The 16,978-nt window shown below is 35.0% G+C and overlaps 4 protein-coding genes across 8 annotated transcripts; 2 read left to right on the top strand and 2 right to left on the bottom strand.

Moving 5' to 3' along the window:
• Positions 1-592: 592 nt before the first annotated feature.
• On the bottom strand, positions 593-2,072 carry LOC112049520 (U3 small nucleolar RNA-interacting protein 2). The gene has a single exon (XM_024087450.2). The coding sequence runs from the start codon at positions 1,967-1,969 to the stop codon at positions 620-622; it is 1,350 nt and encodes a 449-aa protein (XP_023943218.2). The 5' UTR covers positions 1,970-2,072; the 3' UTR covers positions 593-619.
• Positions 2,073-3,522: 1,450 nt separating this feature from the next.
• On the bottom strand, positions 3,523-9,614 carry LOC112057022 (serine/arginine-rich splicing factor 2). 3 transcript variants are annotated; one of them, XR_002887644.2, is made up of 5 exons: positions 9,277-9,612; positions 9,035-9,175; positions 7,255-7,425; positions 5,398-5,467; positions 3,523-4,784 (listed from the first exon to the last, which is right to left on the bottom strand). XR_002887644.2 is itself a non-coding variant. In XM_024097511.2 (4 exons), exons 1-3 carry the CDS (start codon positions 9,456-9,458, stop codon positions 7,263-7,265), a joined length of 465 nt encoding a protein of 154 aa, XP_023953279.1. In that variant the 5' UTR covers positions 9,459-9,614; the 3' UTR covers positions 3,523-5,467; positions 7,255-7,262. The 3 variants fall into 3 exon arrangements, 2 of the variants coding, with proteins under 2 accessions (XP_023953279.1, XP_023953278.1); XM_024097511.2 differs by having other exon boundaries at positions 3,523-5,467; positions 7,255-7,404; positions 9,277-9,614; XM_024097510.2 differs by having other exon boundaries at positions 3,523-5,467.
• Positions 9,615-10,441: 827 nt separating this feature from the next.
• Positions 10,442-12,569, top strand: LOC112057020 (cilia- and flagella-associated protein 276). Its single transcript, XM_024097508.2, has 3 exons — positions 10,442-10,804; positions 11,470-11,638; positions 12,180-12,569. Exons 1-3 carry the CDS (start codon positions 10,623-10,625, stop codon positions 12,318-12,320), a joined length of 492 nt encoding a protein of 163 aa, XP_023953276.1. The 5' UTR covers positions 10,442-10,622; the 3' UTR covers positions 12,321-12,569.
• Positions 12,570-13,362: 793 nt separating this feature from the next.
• On the top strand, positions 13,363-16,914 carry LOC112056929 (uncharacterized). 3 transcript variants are annotated; one of them, XM_052884471.1, is made up of 4 exons: positions 13,363-13,892; positions 13,964-14,689; positions 14,769-14,852; positions 16,346-16,914. In XM_052884471.1, the coding sequence occupies exons 1-4, from the start codon at positions 13,871-13,873 to the stop codon at positions 16,405-16,407; spliced, it is 894 nt and encodes a 297-aa protein (XP_052740431.1). In that variant the 5' UTR covers positions 13,363-13,870; the 3' UTR covers positions 16,408-16,914. The 3 variants fall into 3 exon arrangements, with proteins under 3 accessions (XP_052740431.1, XP_052740433.1, XP_052740434.1); XM_052884473.1 differs by lacking the exon at positions 16,346-16,914 and adding an exon at positions 15,567-15,710; XM_052884474.1 differs by lacking the exon at positions 14,769-14,852.
• Positions 16,915-16,978: the final 64 nt, after the last annotated feature.

A 16,978-nucleotide genomic window follows, 5' to 3' on the forward strand; every position in this document is an offset into this window, starting at 1 on the left:
ATAGTTATATATAGTATTCCAGGAACTTCTTTTATCTTTAGATATCAGTGTGTGAATACCAGTCACTCTAGGCCTACTAATGTACCAGCTGCTCCTTTTTAGCACGCATTATATTAAATACTAGCGGATGCCCACAACTTCGTCTGCGTTAAACTAGATGCAAACTTTAACTACCTCTACCCTACCTAAGAACCTTCTCCTGACACTTCAAGTACCACCAGATTACCAAACCAAACGTTTGTATGTATAAACTAAAGGAGCAACAGTTCTGTCAGTTTATACCTTTTCACTACATTTGAGGCCAAATAGAAACTTCTATTCTGAAAGTTTTCCATTCTGGAAGTTTCTATTTAGTTATACTTGATATTTATATGTTAGATTTTTATCTTTATAGAAAAATAGAAATTGCAAATTCAGTAAAAATCTATACAAATATTATAAAGCTGAAGAGTTTGTTTTTTTGAATGCACTGATCTCAGGAATTACTGGTTTGATTTGAAAAATTCTTTCAGTGTTAGATAACCCATTTATTGAGGAAGGCTATAGGCTATATATTATTCGTCAGCTAGTATGCAAATAAAATAAAATTAAAAATAAAATATAATTTTATTTAACAAAATCATTTTAACTTAACAGTTAAATTCACAATTAATAAACCATTCTTAGCACTGGGCTGTTTGAACCATCTACCAGCTTTATGTTCTTGTCCTATAGCTGCAAACAGTTGCTGTCCATCACTAGTGAACTGCATAGAGTTCACAAAACCATTAATTTCTATACTAAACATAGGCACAATATTTTTATATAAATCAGCCACTTTCCATAACCTTACTTGGTTATCGTAGGATCCAGAGGCAAAAATATCAGAATTTAAATGTGTAGCTAGACTTGTGATCCACCGTGGCACATTATTGTCCAAGCCGTGTGCTTCCGTTACAGTGCACAGAGGCTTCTTTTTCAAAACACTCCATAAACAAATTGATCCATTATCACTGCCCGACACAAAATGTTCTTCATCTAACAATTTTACCTCATCAACACTTCCCACTGGTGCATTGAATATCAGTTGCGATTCTTCAACTATCTTCCAAATTCTTATTGTAGTATCTCTACCACCTGCTGTAACAGCTCGCTCTCTAGTTAAAGCATCAATAGATGTAATTGCTGTCTGGTGGCCAAATAGAGTTTCCACATATGCCATTTCATCCAGAGACCAACTTTTTACAGACCTATCTTTACTGGCAGAGTATAAACTGTGTGTGTTCTTCCTAAATATAAGACCTATGACAATATCTTTATGACCCTTGAATGTGTGTACATGTTTCAGTGTGTGTGGATCCCATATTTGGATGTCAGGTGAGGAATCTGAAGTTGCTAAATATTTGGAATCTGTTGTAATAGCAATTGAAGTAACACCTCCCTTTAAATATTTGGAATGTGTTTTGTAAGTTAATGTGCCGAGTTTTTTCTTTTCTCGAAGACTCCATTTGATGATGCTGCCGCTTTTACAACCGGTGAAGGCGAACTCTGAATCTCTACTTATACAGACACATGTGAGGGAAAGACGATGTTCCCTTGCTCGCACTAACTTCACATCGTTTTCTGCTGGAGCGCTATAATTGTCGGCAACATTTACGTGCAATTTACCTTTTTGCTCTAAAAAGTCTCTTTGCAAACGTTTCTCAACAGCGTCGTCCAAGTTCTTTAGTTCCGCGCGTTTAGCTTCCTCCTTTTCAATCTCTTCGAGGTATTTCTTAGCTAATCGCAACTTCTTCTGTTCTGCCGTCTCGTGATCGCTCTCGGATTCTTCTGCGTCAGAAAACTTTTTAAGATCCAAGTCACTGTCCGAGGATTCCGTTCCGTTTTTGAGGTTAGGTGCATTTTGTTTTTTCGACTTCTTGATTATTTTTTCACCTTTCCTTTTGTGTACTTGTCTCGATTTCCCTTTTAAAAAGAATGAAGAAGACATTTTTAGATCTTTAACTTAGAAAACAGAATTTAATTGATTTTTTACTGAAACGAACACGTTGATTTGGCATTTGACTTGACGGTTAAGGTTGACAAATGACATTGACGTTATTATGTTTTAGTCGCTGACATTCAAGTTTTCGTTTAGAATTTTAGTTTATATTAAGGCGTCGTTCTATAATTCGTCTGAGCTTGTACAGGATATATTATGGTGGTCCTCAGGTGAATTATATGTATGTATGTGAAGTAAAGAGTGATGACTGCATCCTCCTGACCAATAATTACAAATGGCTTAGCATCGCACCCGAATTCACCAACAAAATTGTGTCATTTTTTTATTACTGAATATAGTTACTAGGTACGCAAAATCATTTGAAACTTCGTTACATTAACATTAGAGCTTTTATAAACACTCTAGATTTTGTTTTATTTAAAAATAACAAATAGTTATGATTTTACACATAGATTTACGAGTCGGTACAATAATTTTCTAACGGTCTCGATATTGTACGTGACGTCATCACTTAACATTTGCTCACCTGTTATAGGCTATTTCGTACTTCTGCCTTACCTACTGACGAATTAATGGTTAATATTGAAATTTTTATTCGTGTTGAAAAGCCCATAATTAATATCATAAAATGCATACAAACTGTAAAGTTGGAGGTGAATATGCCCCGGGCCGGATTCGAACCCACGCCCTGTGAAATCGGAGGCAGAGGTCATAACCACTGGGCTATCAGGGCTCTAAACTGCTTTTTTAATTAAATTAGTCTGAGGGTATAACGAATCATCGAACATGAATAACTTGGCTCAGAGTATAGAATTTAGGTACTCCGTACTTGTACCGAATCGTAAATCTATGGTACTGACTGAATCTAAATGAATAATGTTAACTATTTTTAAATGTTAGCTTTCTGTATTCTCCATTGAAAACAAAAAATACTCGTCGAAGAATTATTTCTATATGTTAATTAATTCCCGAGATATAGAATTTTAAAGTAAGCGCGCGGTGATCAGCTCGCGTTTTAACGCCGTGACGTCATCAAACAACACCTGCTCGCCCGATATAGGCAATTTCGTACTTCTGCCTTACCTAGTGACGAACTAATGGTTAGAATTGAAAAATTCTTCGTGTTGAAAAGCCCGTTTAACGAGGAAGGTTATAAGGTACATAACATCACGCTATGACCTGCTACGACAAATAGGAGCAAAGCACCGATCAAAAATGTGGCTAAAACGGGGGAAATAATGTTCGGTCGTCGGCTAGTCTTCTTAATAAAATAAGTGCGAAAGGTCATTCTCACGAAATATCGAAAACCGCTTGACGTACAAAGATGAAATTTTGCAGGGAGGTACTCCGTAGTTAGTAGGTATCTGCTAATAATGGATTTTGCGATAGGGCCGGAAATAAATGATTTAGACAAGGTGACCATTATCACCAAACTATTCATTGTACTAGAAAACATTTAAATCTAACTATCTTACTGATATTGGTTTTATCTATGTATGCAAAAGATTAAACATGTAGGGATTTAACAAATAAAACAAATGTTTTTGCTTACTAATTTTATTTAAAGATGACGTTAAACCTATTTGATTTTGAATATCCTGTTTGATGTTGTCCTCAGTATTCAGACGTCTTCTTCCTCGATGGCAGACAACTTGAAAGAAAGAGTTTTAGCACTCGTACAAGACAAACACTTTGCAACAATTGTCACAACAAATTAATGAGCTGATCGTGCTTTTAAAACCGTTTCCTCCAAAAACCTAAGGATAGAAAATTCATTAAAACTGTACTTATAATTATTTGTTGAGCAGGGAGGGGAGTCCTGCATTCTATAAAACCTAGACGCGCGAAACTGCAAATCACAGCAATCAGCACAGCAAACTGCCACAGCAAACAGGCCAGCGGGCAGCACCGGCCTGCCAAACAAATCCATAGATTAATCCACTATGTGACCACAAACACCACTGTTTTGATCTTCGACCATTAATAACAGGACCTGCCTCGCTAACCGTTACCCCTCTGGCAAAGATCAAAAATCAATGATCTAACGCGTTTAAAAAAACTGTTGCTATAGGATCGATGTTAGATTGTTGTAATCGTTTAAAGAGCTCTCTAAAAATGCCGGTTTGTATAGTTGAATGACATAAAAAATGGCCAAAAACTTGTAGTTTAGTAAAAGATGGAGTAACGTTTCATTTGTAAGTATTTCTACCTTAATTTTATCAAATTTGTAATAAAAACAATTTCTAAAATGAATCAATTATTTTGACGGACAAGACAAGCAAGCAAGACATCGATCAAATACTCGAATATTCTATGTATATATTCTGTGGATAGGCTAGGCGATGTGTTTTTTTTAGCCTGTGTAAAATTTACGCGTGTGTGTATTGCATAATGGTGTTAAATATTTCCGATGTGTGAGTTTACCTCCTCCCCCTCAAAAAACGACAGACTTCTTTGTTGGTGAATTTGGGTGCGAAACAGGTCCATAGTCTAAACAGTCAAAGGTTTTGATAAGTTTTTTTTACTGAAATGTTTAACATTATAATCATATATTTTATCTACTTCATTTTGTGTGCATTACAATTTGGATAAGTGTGAAACAAACAATGATTATTTAATCCTACTGATATAGGGTTTAGTATTATCATTAATACCTACACAGTTGTGTGGTCATATTTTGTCAGTAAAAATATAAAGTTTACTCATAACTTATGCTCTGCAACAACAGCAATTCAGCAGTTGTCAGCAAACCGCAATAACCCCCTCCCCGCAAACTGCCTCGCTCCCAGCATACTCCAATGCCCTGAGCATACCAACACTTTAATTAATATTGTTACATTGTTGTAAAATGAAGTTAAGTAAAGAAAACAAGACAGTAAATCAATTCTTAATATCTAATAATATTAACACATTACATTAATAAAATTTGTTCAGGGCTGTATTTATTGTACTAATAAAAAAAAATCACGATTTTACATTTATTTACCGCTCCTCGAGGTTGTCCTATAAATATGCCCAATTTAACCAATTTGTTGACTTCTGATTTTTATTATATAAACCTGAAATGACACCTAATGGCCTTGTGGCAATTACTAAGTGTAGATTAATTACACAATACATACAATTTTTGAATTCTAGTATCAGTAGTACACTTAAGTAAAAAAAAAACATTTTTACAATGACTTGACTTACTTGCAAAGTTAGGATACATTTTATTAGCAAAATTATCTCTACATGGATAATGTAAAGTTTATAATTTCTTGTTTATATAAAAGCAATACACAAAGTAAAACAGAAGTAATTGAAAATTATTTCTTTTACAATAATTAGAGAACTTAAAGCTAGATGTTTCTCGCAAGTTTGCTGTTATGTCAATAGTTAGTCTAAGGTTTCTAATGTTTAGTGTGTTCTAGTACCTTGGCGAATGGCTGCATATTCTCATCTAGGCCTGGAAAACAGCACTTCACAGCCTCTAGGTACTTCAACCTGTTGTAAAGATTATAACACTTTACTAGTATAATTACTTTAAAATATAAATGTACTATTTTATGATGAGTTTGCTTTGATTGTAGTAGCAAGACATGCATGTGCGTGAAACAGAATGTGTTGCAAATTATGATGCAAAAGCAAACTAATTTCTGCCTATGAGTGGTTCTTATGAAACATCATCATCATCATATCAGCCTGATTTTTTTTATTTAGTAAATGCAAGAACTTATTTGTAATTGTGCCTGATGGAAAGCAATGATGCAGCCTATGGTAGAACGCGCTTGCCTAGAGGATTATATAATATTCACTATTGACTTGATGTAGGTGGTAGCAAAAATGGAAGCTGGAAGAGCATTCCACATCTTTGCATTGAATATAAGAGGAACTAAGCCGCTTAGTATGCTGTACACAAACACTAGTCCTGTTACTTTACAACTACAACTAAAGCAAAACTATCATCATAAAAATAGAACATCTATAGCTTAGTACATTCCAATAAGCACAAACACAATATCCACATATTATACACCACCTAGTTATCTAAAACTAATTTGAATAGTTTTTCAAAAATCCCTATGGTGACTAAATTATATATTTTTTTGGTGTCCTGTAAAAAAATGTATGCAGCTGATGTGTACCATCATATTAAAAACTTGTACACTTATCGAAGTTTGTAAATTGGTATAAAACTTGTGTCTACTCTTTGTATTCACAAAGTTGCTGGTAAAAATGTATGGAAGGTGCTGAATTTTTAATACAAGAAAAAAATATTTAAAAGTGTGCACATTCCAACTTCAAAATGGTTTGTTTCATTTGTACAAAAACAAATAAATCATGATTTACAAAAATAGTATTGTAGTTTAATGGCAATTTAATCTGTAATGTTTAACAAAAATCCGACCTTCAAAATCTTAACTTCAGCAGCATTGAAACATCTGATTGAAGAATGAAAATTTTTAAAAATCCTAAATAAGAATATAATTTGATCACCCTGGGATTTTTGGAAATATTCAGATTAGTTTTAGATAATTTGATGGTGTATCTACCATTTGCGTTTTAACCATTATTTATAGGACACACTGTATATATTCTCTGTATATCTGATGATAGCAATTTTTGGCAGACTTTGCATTTATCTCACCACTTGAATGATTTTCTGTTGTCCATTGACAATTTTTATGTACTTGTCTAAAAACATTAATCTTTGACATTATTTTACTATCATTATAAATCAATAAGAATGTTAGCTCTACATAATGACCATCCCTCTGTATTAAATATACGTTAGAGCAAACTATTTATACTAATATTACAGAGAGGAAAGGTCTGATGCTTTGTGTGCCCGTTTGTTTGTTTAAATTGAATAGGCTCTGAAACTACTAGACAGATTTGACAAATTCTATCACCATTAGAAACCTACATTATCTTTGACAAACATGGGCTGTATTTTATTCCTGTATTACAATGGGAATGAGAACTATGCAGGAGGTTTGCTAGGGCCAAATAAAATACTTATTCTCACATAGCTTTATGCTTCTATACTGTGAATGCATCTCTGAAATTTGTTATGAAAGTATATAATTAATAGGTACTATTATTTTAAATATTGGGTATAGTTTGAAACAAATTATTTGATTGTCTCAGGACTGTAAATATGTGTGGAGTGTAGTAGTAACCAGAATTTAAATTACAACACAATACACATGCTTAGCTGCACAGATATATGTAAAGCACACTTCAGACCAGCCAAGTTACTTGACAATATTTTAGAAGAAAAGACTCACACATTGCTTCAATGCCTTGATCGTGAACGGCTGTGGCTGCGGCTGCGAGACCTCCCTCGGGAGCTCTTAGAGTCGGAGCGGCTGCGACTGCGCGAGCGGGAGCGTGAGCGGCTGCGCGAGTACGAGCGACGGCGGGAGCGCGAGCGTGACCTGGAGCGACGACGGGAGTTGCTAAAAGAGACAGCATCACAGATATAATAAATTAGTTTCATTTTAGTATGTAAACCATGCACCATGATTGTTCGCTTGTCCGTTTACTGCATTGCTGCAGAACTGTAACAATTGAATCATTAACTTACAGCTACAATTTGTTTGCACTGAATTTGCTGGATTGCAATGGGCCAATTTGTACATTCAGCATCATTTATAAAATCTGTTTGATAAATGTTTTGCAGCAAATTTAGTACAAACTATAATGTACAGCAAAACAGGACTTGTATTTATTAATAATGTATATGTATAAAATTGTTATTTTGTCAAATAATCAAAATATGATGATGTAAATAGTTGGTGACACTTGTCTGAATTCCAATTAAACATATTAAAAAACAAATCGCCATGTCACGTCTGTCTGATGATAATCCTCAAAAATTTCAGATAACCTATCTTCTTCATGTGGTGTTTTGATCAATAGATAGTGCTTTATGAGGAACATATAGGTATAAAATTTGTTAAGGTTTTGTGCAATCTGTTGATTAGAATTTGTAGATTGTTATATAGATCTACTAAGAGGTCTACAGCATGGCATATCATGTATATCTGTTAAGAATAGCTTGCTGTATACATTCTAATAATGGTAACATACAATGAAAGGTTATTCTAATGTTCTTGAGGAAGAAGTTTCATGCATCCACTTATCTATACTAATATTATAGAGTTGAGGTTGTAGGGAGAAATCTGTTAATCTACTTAACCAATTTTAAAAATTCTTTTACCAATACAAGTCACATTATCAAGTGTGTCAAAGTTATATTTTATCCCTAATTTCCACAGTAATCGGATCTTTGCAGGTGAAATCTGATTTATTTTCACTTCATCTCTATCCCTATAGGGGTATGAAAAAAATATTGGTTGTTCCTATATGCACACAAAATTTCATAAAAATCCTGCCCTTAAGGAGGAGTTTGGTAAGAAACACTGCAACAATCATTTTATTAACTATACTACAGCCCAACTTGATGTGTATTGTTTACCAACAAACAAATTACAAATTAAGGTGGAAAACACACGTCATTTCATCACTTTTTTTTTAAATTATGTATTACTTGTTTATAACATGTTATTTAATATATACTTACAATATATAATTGTTCTTAGTTTATTCATTTAGTTTATTTTTATTAATTTAAGACCAAGTTAATTATGATACCCTCATTTTTAATTTGTTTGTTGGTAAACTGTACACATAGAGTAGGGCTGTAGTATAGATGGAGACCAACTTTCAAGTTTGCATATCATATAGTCGGTCTAGATGTGATACCTCGTAACTAACAAATTACTCAGTTCGCACGAACGAGCTATCACATCTAGGCATATAGAACAAGGAATATTTTAGTATATTTATAATACACATTAGTGATAAATTAGTATTCTTCTTGGATGATTTTTGCAAAGCGGCATAAAGGTGTCACAAGTGATTTAGCATTCCACGTAAAAACCATCAGCTGTAAGTATGGGAGAATAAATTGTACCTCTAGCAGAGTGGTGGAGAATAAACCACTTTAGAGTAATTTATAAATGACCTTACACAATGATAGCACAAAACAAATGAGTCACATACCTGCGACGCCGGTCATGGCGGCTCCTGTACGGTGACGATGGACGCCCGTAGCGAGCCATCTGCACACGGAGCTCCCTTCCGTCCAACATGCGCCCGTCTAGAGAGTCCAATGCCTCTTCAGCATCTCGTCTATCGTAGAATCTACAACGAAATTAGGGTTAAGTTACAACCTCCAAAATAACGCGAATGACGACTTCATGTCTTGTAGGAAATAGCCAAGAATATGGCAGAAATGTAATTACCTGACAAATGCGAATCCTCTGCTTTCTCGCGTATACCGGTCTCGTGGGATATATATGTCGCCGACATCACCACACCTCTCAAAAACGCGGCGCAGATCTTCAGGAGTCGTGCGGTATGTTAAGTTGTCCACTTTCAGTGAAACCATGCCATCTATACGAGGTGGAGGCCTTCCGTAACTCATTTTGAGTTAGTTTGATGTTATTCGTGCTTTAAACTCACAGTAAAATCTTGTAATCTCAAAGCTATTTGCAGAAATCAAAATGGCGGCACAATTAAATTAACAAACTGCGCACAACAGCGTGACGCGTCTTTCTTGACATTTGTTTAGAGAAAGAATGCGAACGAAAGTGAATGAAATGAATGCGACAGCGAGTCAAAAAGAGCGGAAGATTTCTGCAGCAAACCATAACCGGATACGCGATTGAATGGAAAGGAAGTGGAACACAGCAGAGACAGGCAGAGACATTAAAATTTAAGGAACTATAACTCCCTAATACCTGATTTATCATATCATATCCTCCGAGTAAATAGAACATTAAAAAAATCATTTTACCGATTTTAACATTTTCTGTACATCTTTCCACGTTTTAAATATCAAAAAAATTGTTCAATGTATAATAATTTGTTAAAAAATATTTATTGTTTTAAGGGCTGGAACCTGGAGCCGTAATAGCAATTTAAAAAAATGTCGTTATCGCGGCATTTTTAAGTAATATTTAAATTTCCAATTTTTTCCATTTCATTTCCTCATTCTCAAGATTCAAGACAGTTTTATGATGAAATTAAAGTTGTTTTTTTAAATTATACTTTTTTTGTGCAATCAATTAATTTAGAAACTTATAAAAAGTCGCCCAATTAAACTCATTTAATGAACATTAAAATAAATATGGACTGGTCACCGATTTAGAGCTTTCTTCGTCTACCGGTCAAGTTTAAAAGGACTAAGTTGAATGAAAAAAGATGGAGTATTTTTTATTGGTAATTATTGATTATTAAAATAATTTACGTAATTTTTGTTAGCATAGATATCATAGGTTAGTGTTAAATTTTAAAATACAAATTATGAAAAAAGTTTGTATATGCGGTAGTCAAGGAGACGCGTGACGTTTATTTTTTTAATGGGTTTCACCGGTTTCAGTACGTTGCTTGTAAAGACTCACTCTGGTTACTTTGTCTGCTGTGTCTATGACTAAGTTGTCATTTTACTATGGTTGTCATGGCAATGTCCTCGCTCGACCCCTCGGTTGTTTATTTTATTTGATGCCCAATAGTTACTTCCATTTTAGAAACAATTCAAAATTAAGAAAGTAATTTGTATATATATCAAACAACTTATCGCAATACGATGACTGGAATAAAACAGATTAGAAATAAAAAGTTATTACCAGACTTACAGAAAGAAGGGGAACTAACGAAAGAAATTGTACTTTCTACAAAAGAAAAACACGGCGTTCCTGCAGGCTCTCGTCTCTTTTCCCATCACACATTAGCTAGCGTTAGAAAACTAAGTTTTTACCATCCTTTTTTGTAAGCTATTTCATATATAACGTATAATAAAATTTTTAATAACTAGGTGTGCTAACGCATTTTGGAAGAACGACTAATTTTATTCCTATTTAATTAATGTACGAACTTGGTACCAACAGACATTCTAGATTCGTCATGGATTCTCTCTTTTAATTCACTAAACTTTTAAGTTGTATTGAGACCAGAGGGATGTAGGATAGTCAGTAAATTATAGCGAATCATATCGCCAGCGGTAAACGGTAAAGGAAAATATCGTGTGGAAACATACATACCAGAGAATTTTCTTAATTCTCTGCTTGTGTAAAGTCTGCCAATCCGCATTGGGCCAGCGTGGTGGACTACTGGCTTAACCCCTCTCGCCTCTCATTCTGAGAGGAGACTCGAGCTCAGCAGTGAGCCGAATATGGGTTGATAATGACGACATATCGCCAGCACCGAAAGTATCGATTACGATGAAAAATCGAAGATTTCTAGTGGATATAGTATTTAATAAAATTTTGTACTTTTTGACCAAAGGTGTTTTAGATCAAAATAATAAGATTTTTTGGTCTCGCTCGTCGATCGGAGGGAGACGAATCTTTAATCTGTATTTTGTTCTTTTGTTTCTATTTTAAAATTTAGCAGTATTACAAGCTATTACTGAAAATAAAAATTGGTATTTACAGTTTACCGAAAGACAGTCTGGACATAGTCCTGGCAGCGACCTACAATCATTCAACGGAACGTTTTGCAGACAAAGAGGACTTGTATTTACAACCAGAAACAGTTGGATGTGAAACATGGCGACGATTGAGGAACACATTTGATAAATTACCAGAAGTTCCTGTGTCGTTGGTAAGTTATAGTACAGTCCGATGCAAATTTCATGACGTCTCGGAAATAAGCTGCCGCTATCGATACGCGCGTACATAAAGTTATACAGGGTGCTCGGGAGTACTTGCTACGTGCTTGGCTACTTCGTTCGTAACACTCCCAATATAGCGCGCGAGCCGGGGTGCGTGTAGCGATGAATGAAAAACCCACGACTGATGCACGTCACTTCCCCGCACGCACGATTTCACACCCGCGCATTCTTTCCCCTTGTCGCCCGCATATCATGTGAGTGTTATTAACGAATTTGCCAGACTATAATATTTTTTTTAACAAAAAAATAAACATTTTCATGTTTTCATACATAGTAATTCAAAAAAAGTCTCGGAAATAGCTTCGGTTGTACTAACGCTGCGTGATGCCCTGCCGCAGCGTCCCTACGTTACCGCTGATCCCTAAAATCACAATATTGCAAACTGTGTAAATATTAATGTGTTTTTTTTTTGAAACTTCAATAGTCAGGTATGAAAATCAAGTGATCAAGATTATTATTATTACGTTCCAGGGTCATCCAATGAAGCGGGGAGGCGTTACGGAACGTAATTCGCCTTTCAGCGTGAAACTAATGAACTCTGGAGTACACTCCTCGCAAACCAATCCAGGATATAGTCGACAGCCGGCGGGCGGCGCCATTTTCTTTTATTAAAAATATCTTTGATCACGTATCTATTACTAATTATGTAATATATTATTAAAACACATAAAATAGAAATGGCGTATTATTTTCAGACCAATTAACTACTTCTATAGCACCTGCTTCGCTAGAGGTTATCCGTATCCCTCTGTCAAAACTATTTGATCATGATCAAACGTCATACAAACTGCGTCTATAGAATCGATGTTTCACTTTGACTATTTAGACTAGGTATTGTGATGTTAAGTAACCTAAAGCTTTTCTCGAGAAATGGACTATTCCATATACCTGCTGGACTAATCTGGGGCTTCTACCATAAGTATAAACATATCATGGGTTTGCCCAAACCCGCAAAACCAAAAATTTATTTAAAATGTCGACGAAGTGGTCCTGCATTAGAAATGTACACTTATAACTGTTATTCATTAGTGATAAGAAATAAATGACACATTTCAAATAGGTTGCCTTGTTAAAATGCGACCAAACACATTTTCATACAATAAATAAAGATGCTTATGCAATAAAGATGCTTGGAGGCCGTTGGATCAGCTTCCACCTTCACACAGAAAGTAAAACTATAAGAAATGTAAACAGTAATTGTTATCAATTGTAAATTATAATACTGTATGACTTTTTCAAAAGAGCAACTGTTGAGTTTCTTGCCGGTATCTTCTCAGCAGAACCTGCCTTCCGAACCGGTGGTAGAATCTTTACAAATAGTCAACTGACGTGTCAAAAGTGCTTGTAAACTGAGCCTACTTGAAATAAATGATTTTTGATTTGATTTGATTTGATATAAAATCTAGGAAACCATAAACTAAATCAAAGGCAACCTAATACACTTAAATTAAGCATAAAATGCCAATAGCCAAGTGGACCTTTGCCAGAGGATGTAGGTTCAAATCCGGTCCGGGTCAGTTTTCACCTCCCTTTTCAGTTATGTGAATTTTAAGAAATTGTAAATCACGTGTCTCAAAGGAAAATCGCCGTGAGGAAACCTACATACCTGAGAATTTTCTCAAATCTTTACGTGTGTGATATCTGCCAATCCGCTTATGGTCATCGTGGTGGACTAACCCTTATTCTGAGACCGAATATGGGTTTATAATGATGATGATGAAGCATAAATTCATGCTTTCTTTTGAAAAAAATAAGGCGACTAAATTACTGACGTATAAATTATTGATATATATAAATAACATTACTTAAGGCAACGAAGGCAACCTATGTGCAATGTGTTAATGTTAATGTTGTTTGAATAATAGATGAGGGCATGATGAGGGTAGGTATATATTTCTTATGCCGGATTTCATAATAAAGGGCTGAGCTTTGACACCTATCTATGTATATATGGGGCTGAGATCAATAATATTGGTTCTTGTACTCACAGCTTGTATAAAAGAGGATATATGCTGCTGTGTCAAAAGCAATAGATTAAAAATGACTATGGTTAACATTATTTTTATATAATACGTCAAAGAAAAAACATTGATATGAAGAGAAAATTTCATCAAAAATTTTGAATTCAATTTGGTATTAAAATATTCCTGACATTCTTTTGAATGGCTTTTCTGGACTCTCTCGGTAAGTATTTAAACCGTCTATCTATAAAAAGAGGCTTCTTTAAACTAACTAAACATAAATGGGGTTTCTAGATTTGGATACCACACGCAAAAAATGTCACCGCGTCCGATCTTGGTATTTGTACGAACAATATAAATCATTAGAAAAAAATCAACTAGACGCTGCTCAGATGTTAAAGAATAAATCGTATCAAGACAAGTTTTTGAAGCAGGAAATAAAAGAGAGACGTGCGCGCCGCAATCTTTGCGGTAAATTCGGTTCATGCAGCAGCGAATCGAAAATAAACAGAACCGTTAAAACTGCTCCGAGGACATCCCCGAGCGTGGACAACGACGACCTCTGTGAAAGCTTCTGCGGACTTTACGACGAATTGTACGATTTTGGTAATATCAGCCGCACTAACTCATTGACCAGCAGAAACTGTGAAGATTTTAAAAGCACGGATGATAAATGGCAATATGACGACGAAAGCGTTATTAAAAATATTTGTCCCGACATCAATTTAGCCGACGATGTCAAGGGCGAACTAGACGTCGTTAAGAAAAATATTGCCGACAATATAGACTTACAACTCGAAACTGTTAAAGAAAACATCGAATATTTGGAGGAGTTGACTAAACTTAGCGATGATTTGCCTATTAACGACAGTTTAGACATATTTGAACAGTGCGAATCCTCTGACACGTTTAGTACTGTTAAGGAAGATAAGAAACTAAGTCCAAAATACGATAAAGAACTGTTTCCGACCTGGGCTAAGCTGGTTGCTTTTGCTTACAAAACAGTTCAATTTAATCACGGTAAAATTGTTAAATTATTTATTTTCTATCAATTAATTTGCATGGAACTTTATAACCAAAGTATATATTTTTTAATTAGGTAATTTTTACAACGAATATAGCTCCCAGATCATGATAGCTGTTCTGTTATGCGATGTACTACGACGTGGGATCAATAAAATGTGTGAGTCAATGACCATATTGTATTACAGGAATCATCCTACCTACATCAACAATACATCAACTTGTTAAACGATCTAATTATTTCGTCGTGATATGGGTTGATGGGATGCAGGGAGCCGCTGGATGCTGGCAGCTCCAGGCCGTTGTGCTTGGAAGTCCTTGCAAGAAGCCCATGTCCAGCAGTGGATGTCTATCAGCTGATGATGATGATGATGATATGGATAAGTTTGCAGATATCACTGAATAACGGCTAGACAGAGTGTACGGTACAGTCTTTACATACCAGTAGGTATACATCGATGCTGAGTGTAGGATACTTTCCTATAATTTCCTTAAATGTTTATGCACGATGCTATTTATTATTGCACGTTCCGATTCCACCGATTCAATGGGACTATACTTGCAATAACATTTTGTACAAATTATTCTTAAACTGGCGGACGCCCGCGACTTTTTCCGCGTGAAACTCGAAGTAAACTTTAACTACCCCTACCCAACCTATACCCTACCACTACCATACTACCTACCCCCTACCCCTTAAATTTTAAATTTTTTTTTGTCATGAGAACCTTCTCCTGACAACAACAAACACATAAAAAAAATTAATGAAATCGGTTCAGCCGATCACGCGTGATGGCGTAACCAAGGGATATAAGGATTAATTTTTATATTATTCTTAAATTAGCATAATTAAATTTTAGGTAATATTTTGCAGCCCTACGTTTCCCCTATAAAATTTGCGCCTAGTGACTCCTTCGTGTCTGTTGAAAGTAACAAATGCCTTGCAAGTAATACAGTAGATTGTCCACCGAAAAAATCTATATCAGTTCAGTACAAGAAAGCGCATACACACGAAAGTAATAAGGTACCTGTCTATACTAATATTTTATAAAATAGATGTACTACTAAGAGGTGATTTAAGGTGTTGTGGGATATAATCTTTGGATCTACTGAACCGATTTCTTTTACCACTAGAAAGCCTTGTAATTCTCTCTCCACTTATAATTTTAAAATTTTAAAGTTCTCGTTTAATTTTTTTCTTTTGGTTTTTGTCAAAATGTGTAAATTCAAATTTATATTTTGTTTTTTTCTTTCTATTTGTCAATTTTAATTCCTATTATTCGTACGACCTATACTTTTTGCATGCTGTGGCTACCTATAAGTAAAATTATATGTGTTATGCTACCCTTATTTGTAAAATATTTTGTATGTGTTCATATAATTTTGTTGGTGGTCCAAATAAATAAATAGGCTGTAACCCCGTCTTCTTACGCGGTCGGGGGTCGAAAATTACGCGGGTGATACCGCGGGGCCTTGGCTAGTTTTTAGATATTGTTATATACTAGAGGAGCAATATCTCCTCGAGTTCCTAGTGAGGACCTATTCAAGATTAATATATTTTAACTGTATGTATGTCAACGTGATTGATAACCCAAGCATGATTGCCATTTTAACTTCAAAAAAAGGAGGTTCTCAATTTGCCCATTTTTTCAGCATCGCAAAAGGAAACATCCTCGAAAATTGCGTTGGCTACCCAACAGAGAGTACCAGTCTGAGAATAAATTGCAACAACATTATGACTATTCTTTAGAAAACCGTTTAAATGATATTAAATACAGCAGAAAGAGTGAACCGTGGAATAACGTCACAAAACCGTTACGAGGACAGACATCAAGCGGAAAATCCAACAGTAGTATATGGCCCGTGGAATTTTCGAGAACTAAAGTTTCAGACAGACGTGTCTGTACGTGTCGATGTCTACGAGATGTCGCAGAGCCGCTGTTACAGCTTGCACGATATATGGAAAGTATTCTGCAAGATATCCAAGATTAAATTACTGTGCAATATATTCAGTCTAAAATTTGTCCATCTTTCCTTTCATCCGGTTTTTGTTCCCGTAGGAATACGGGGATATAATATAGCCTATAGCACTCGGGGATAGTATTGCTTCCCAACAGTGAGAGAATTTTTTAAATCGGTTTAGTAGTTTATGAGCCTTATTTAATGCAAACAAACAATCAAATCTTTCCTCTATTATATTATTTACATTAACATATGAATGAAGGTATATGTAGTTCTAATTACCATTGGCAAAGCTCAAAACATTACAGTGTATAGGTACCTACC

Source organism: Bicyclus anynana, chromosome 11 (genome assembly GCF_947172395.1).
Source record: "Bicyclus anynana chromosome 11, ilBicAnyn1.1, whole genome shotgun sequence".
In the NCBI taxonomy this organism is placed as follows: domain Eukaryota; kingdom Metazoa; phylum Arthropoda; class Insecta; order Lepidoptera; family Nymphalidae; genus Bicyclus; species Bicyclus anynana.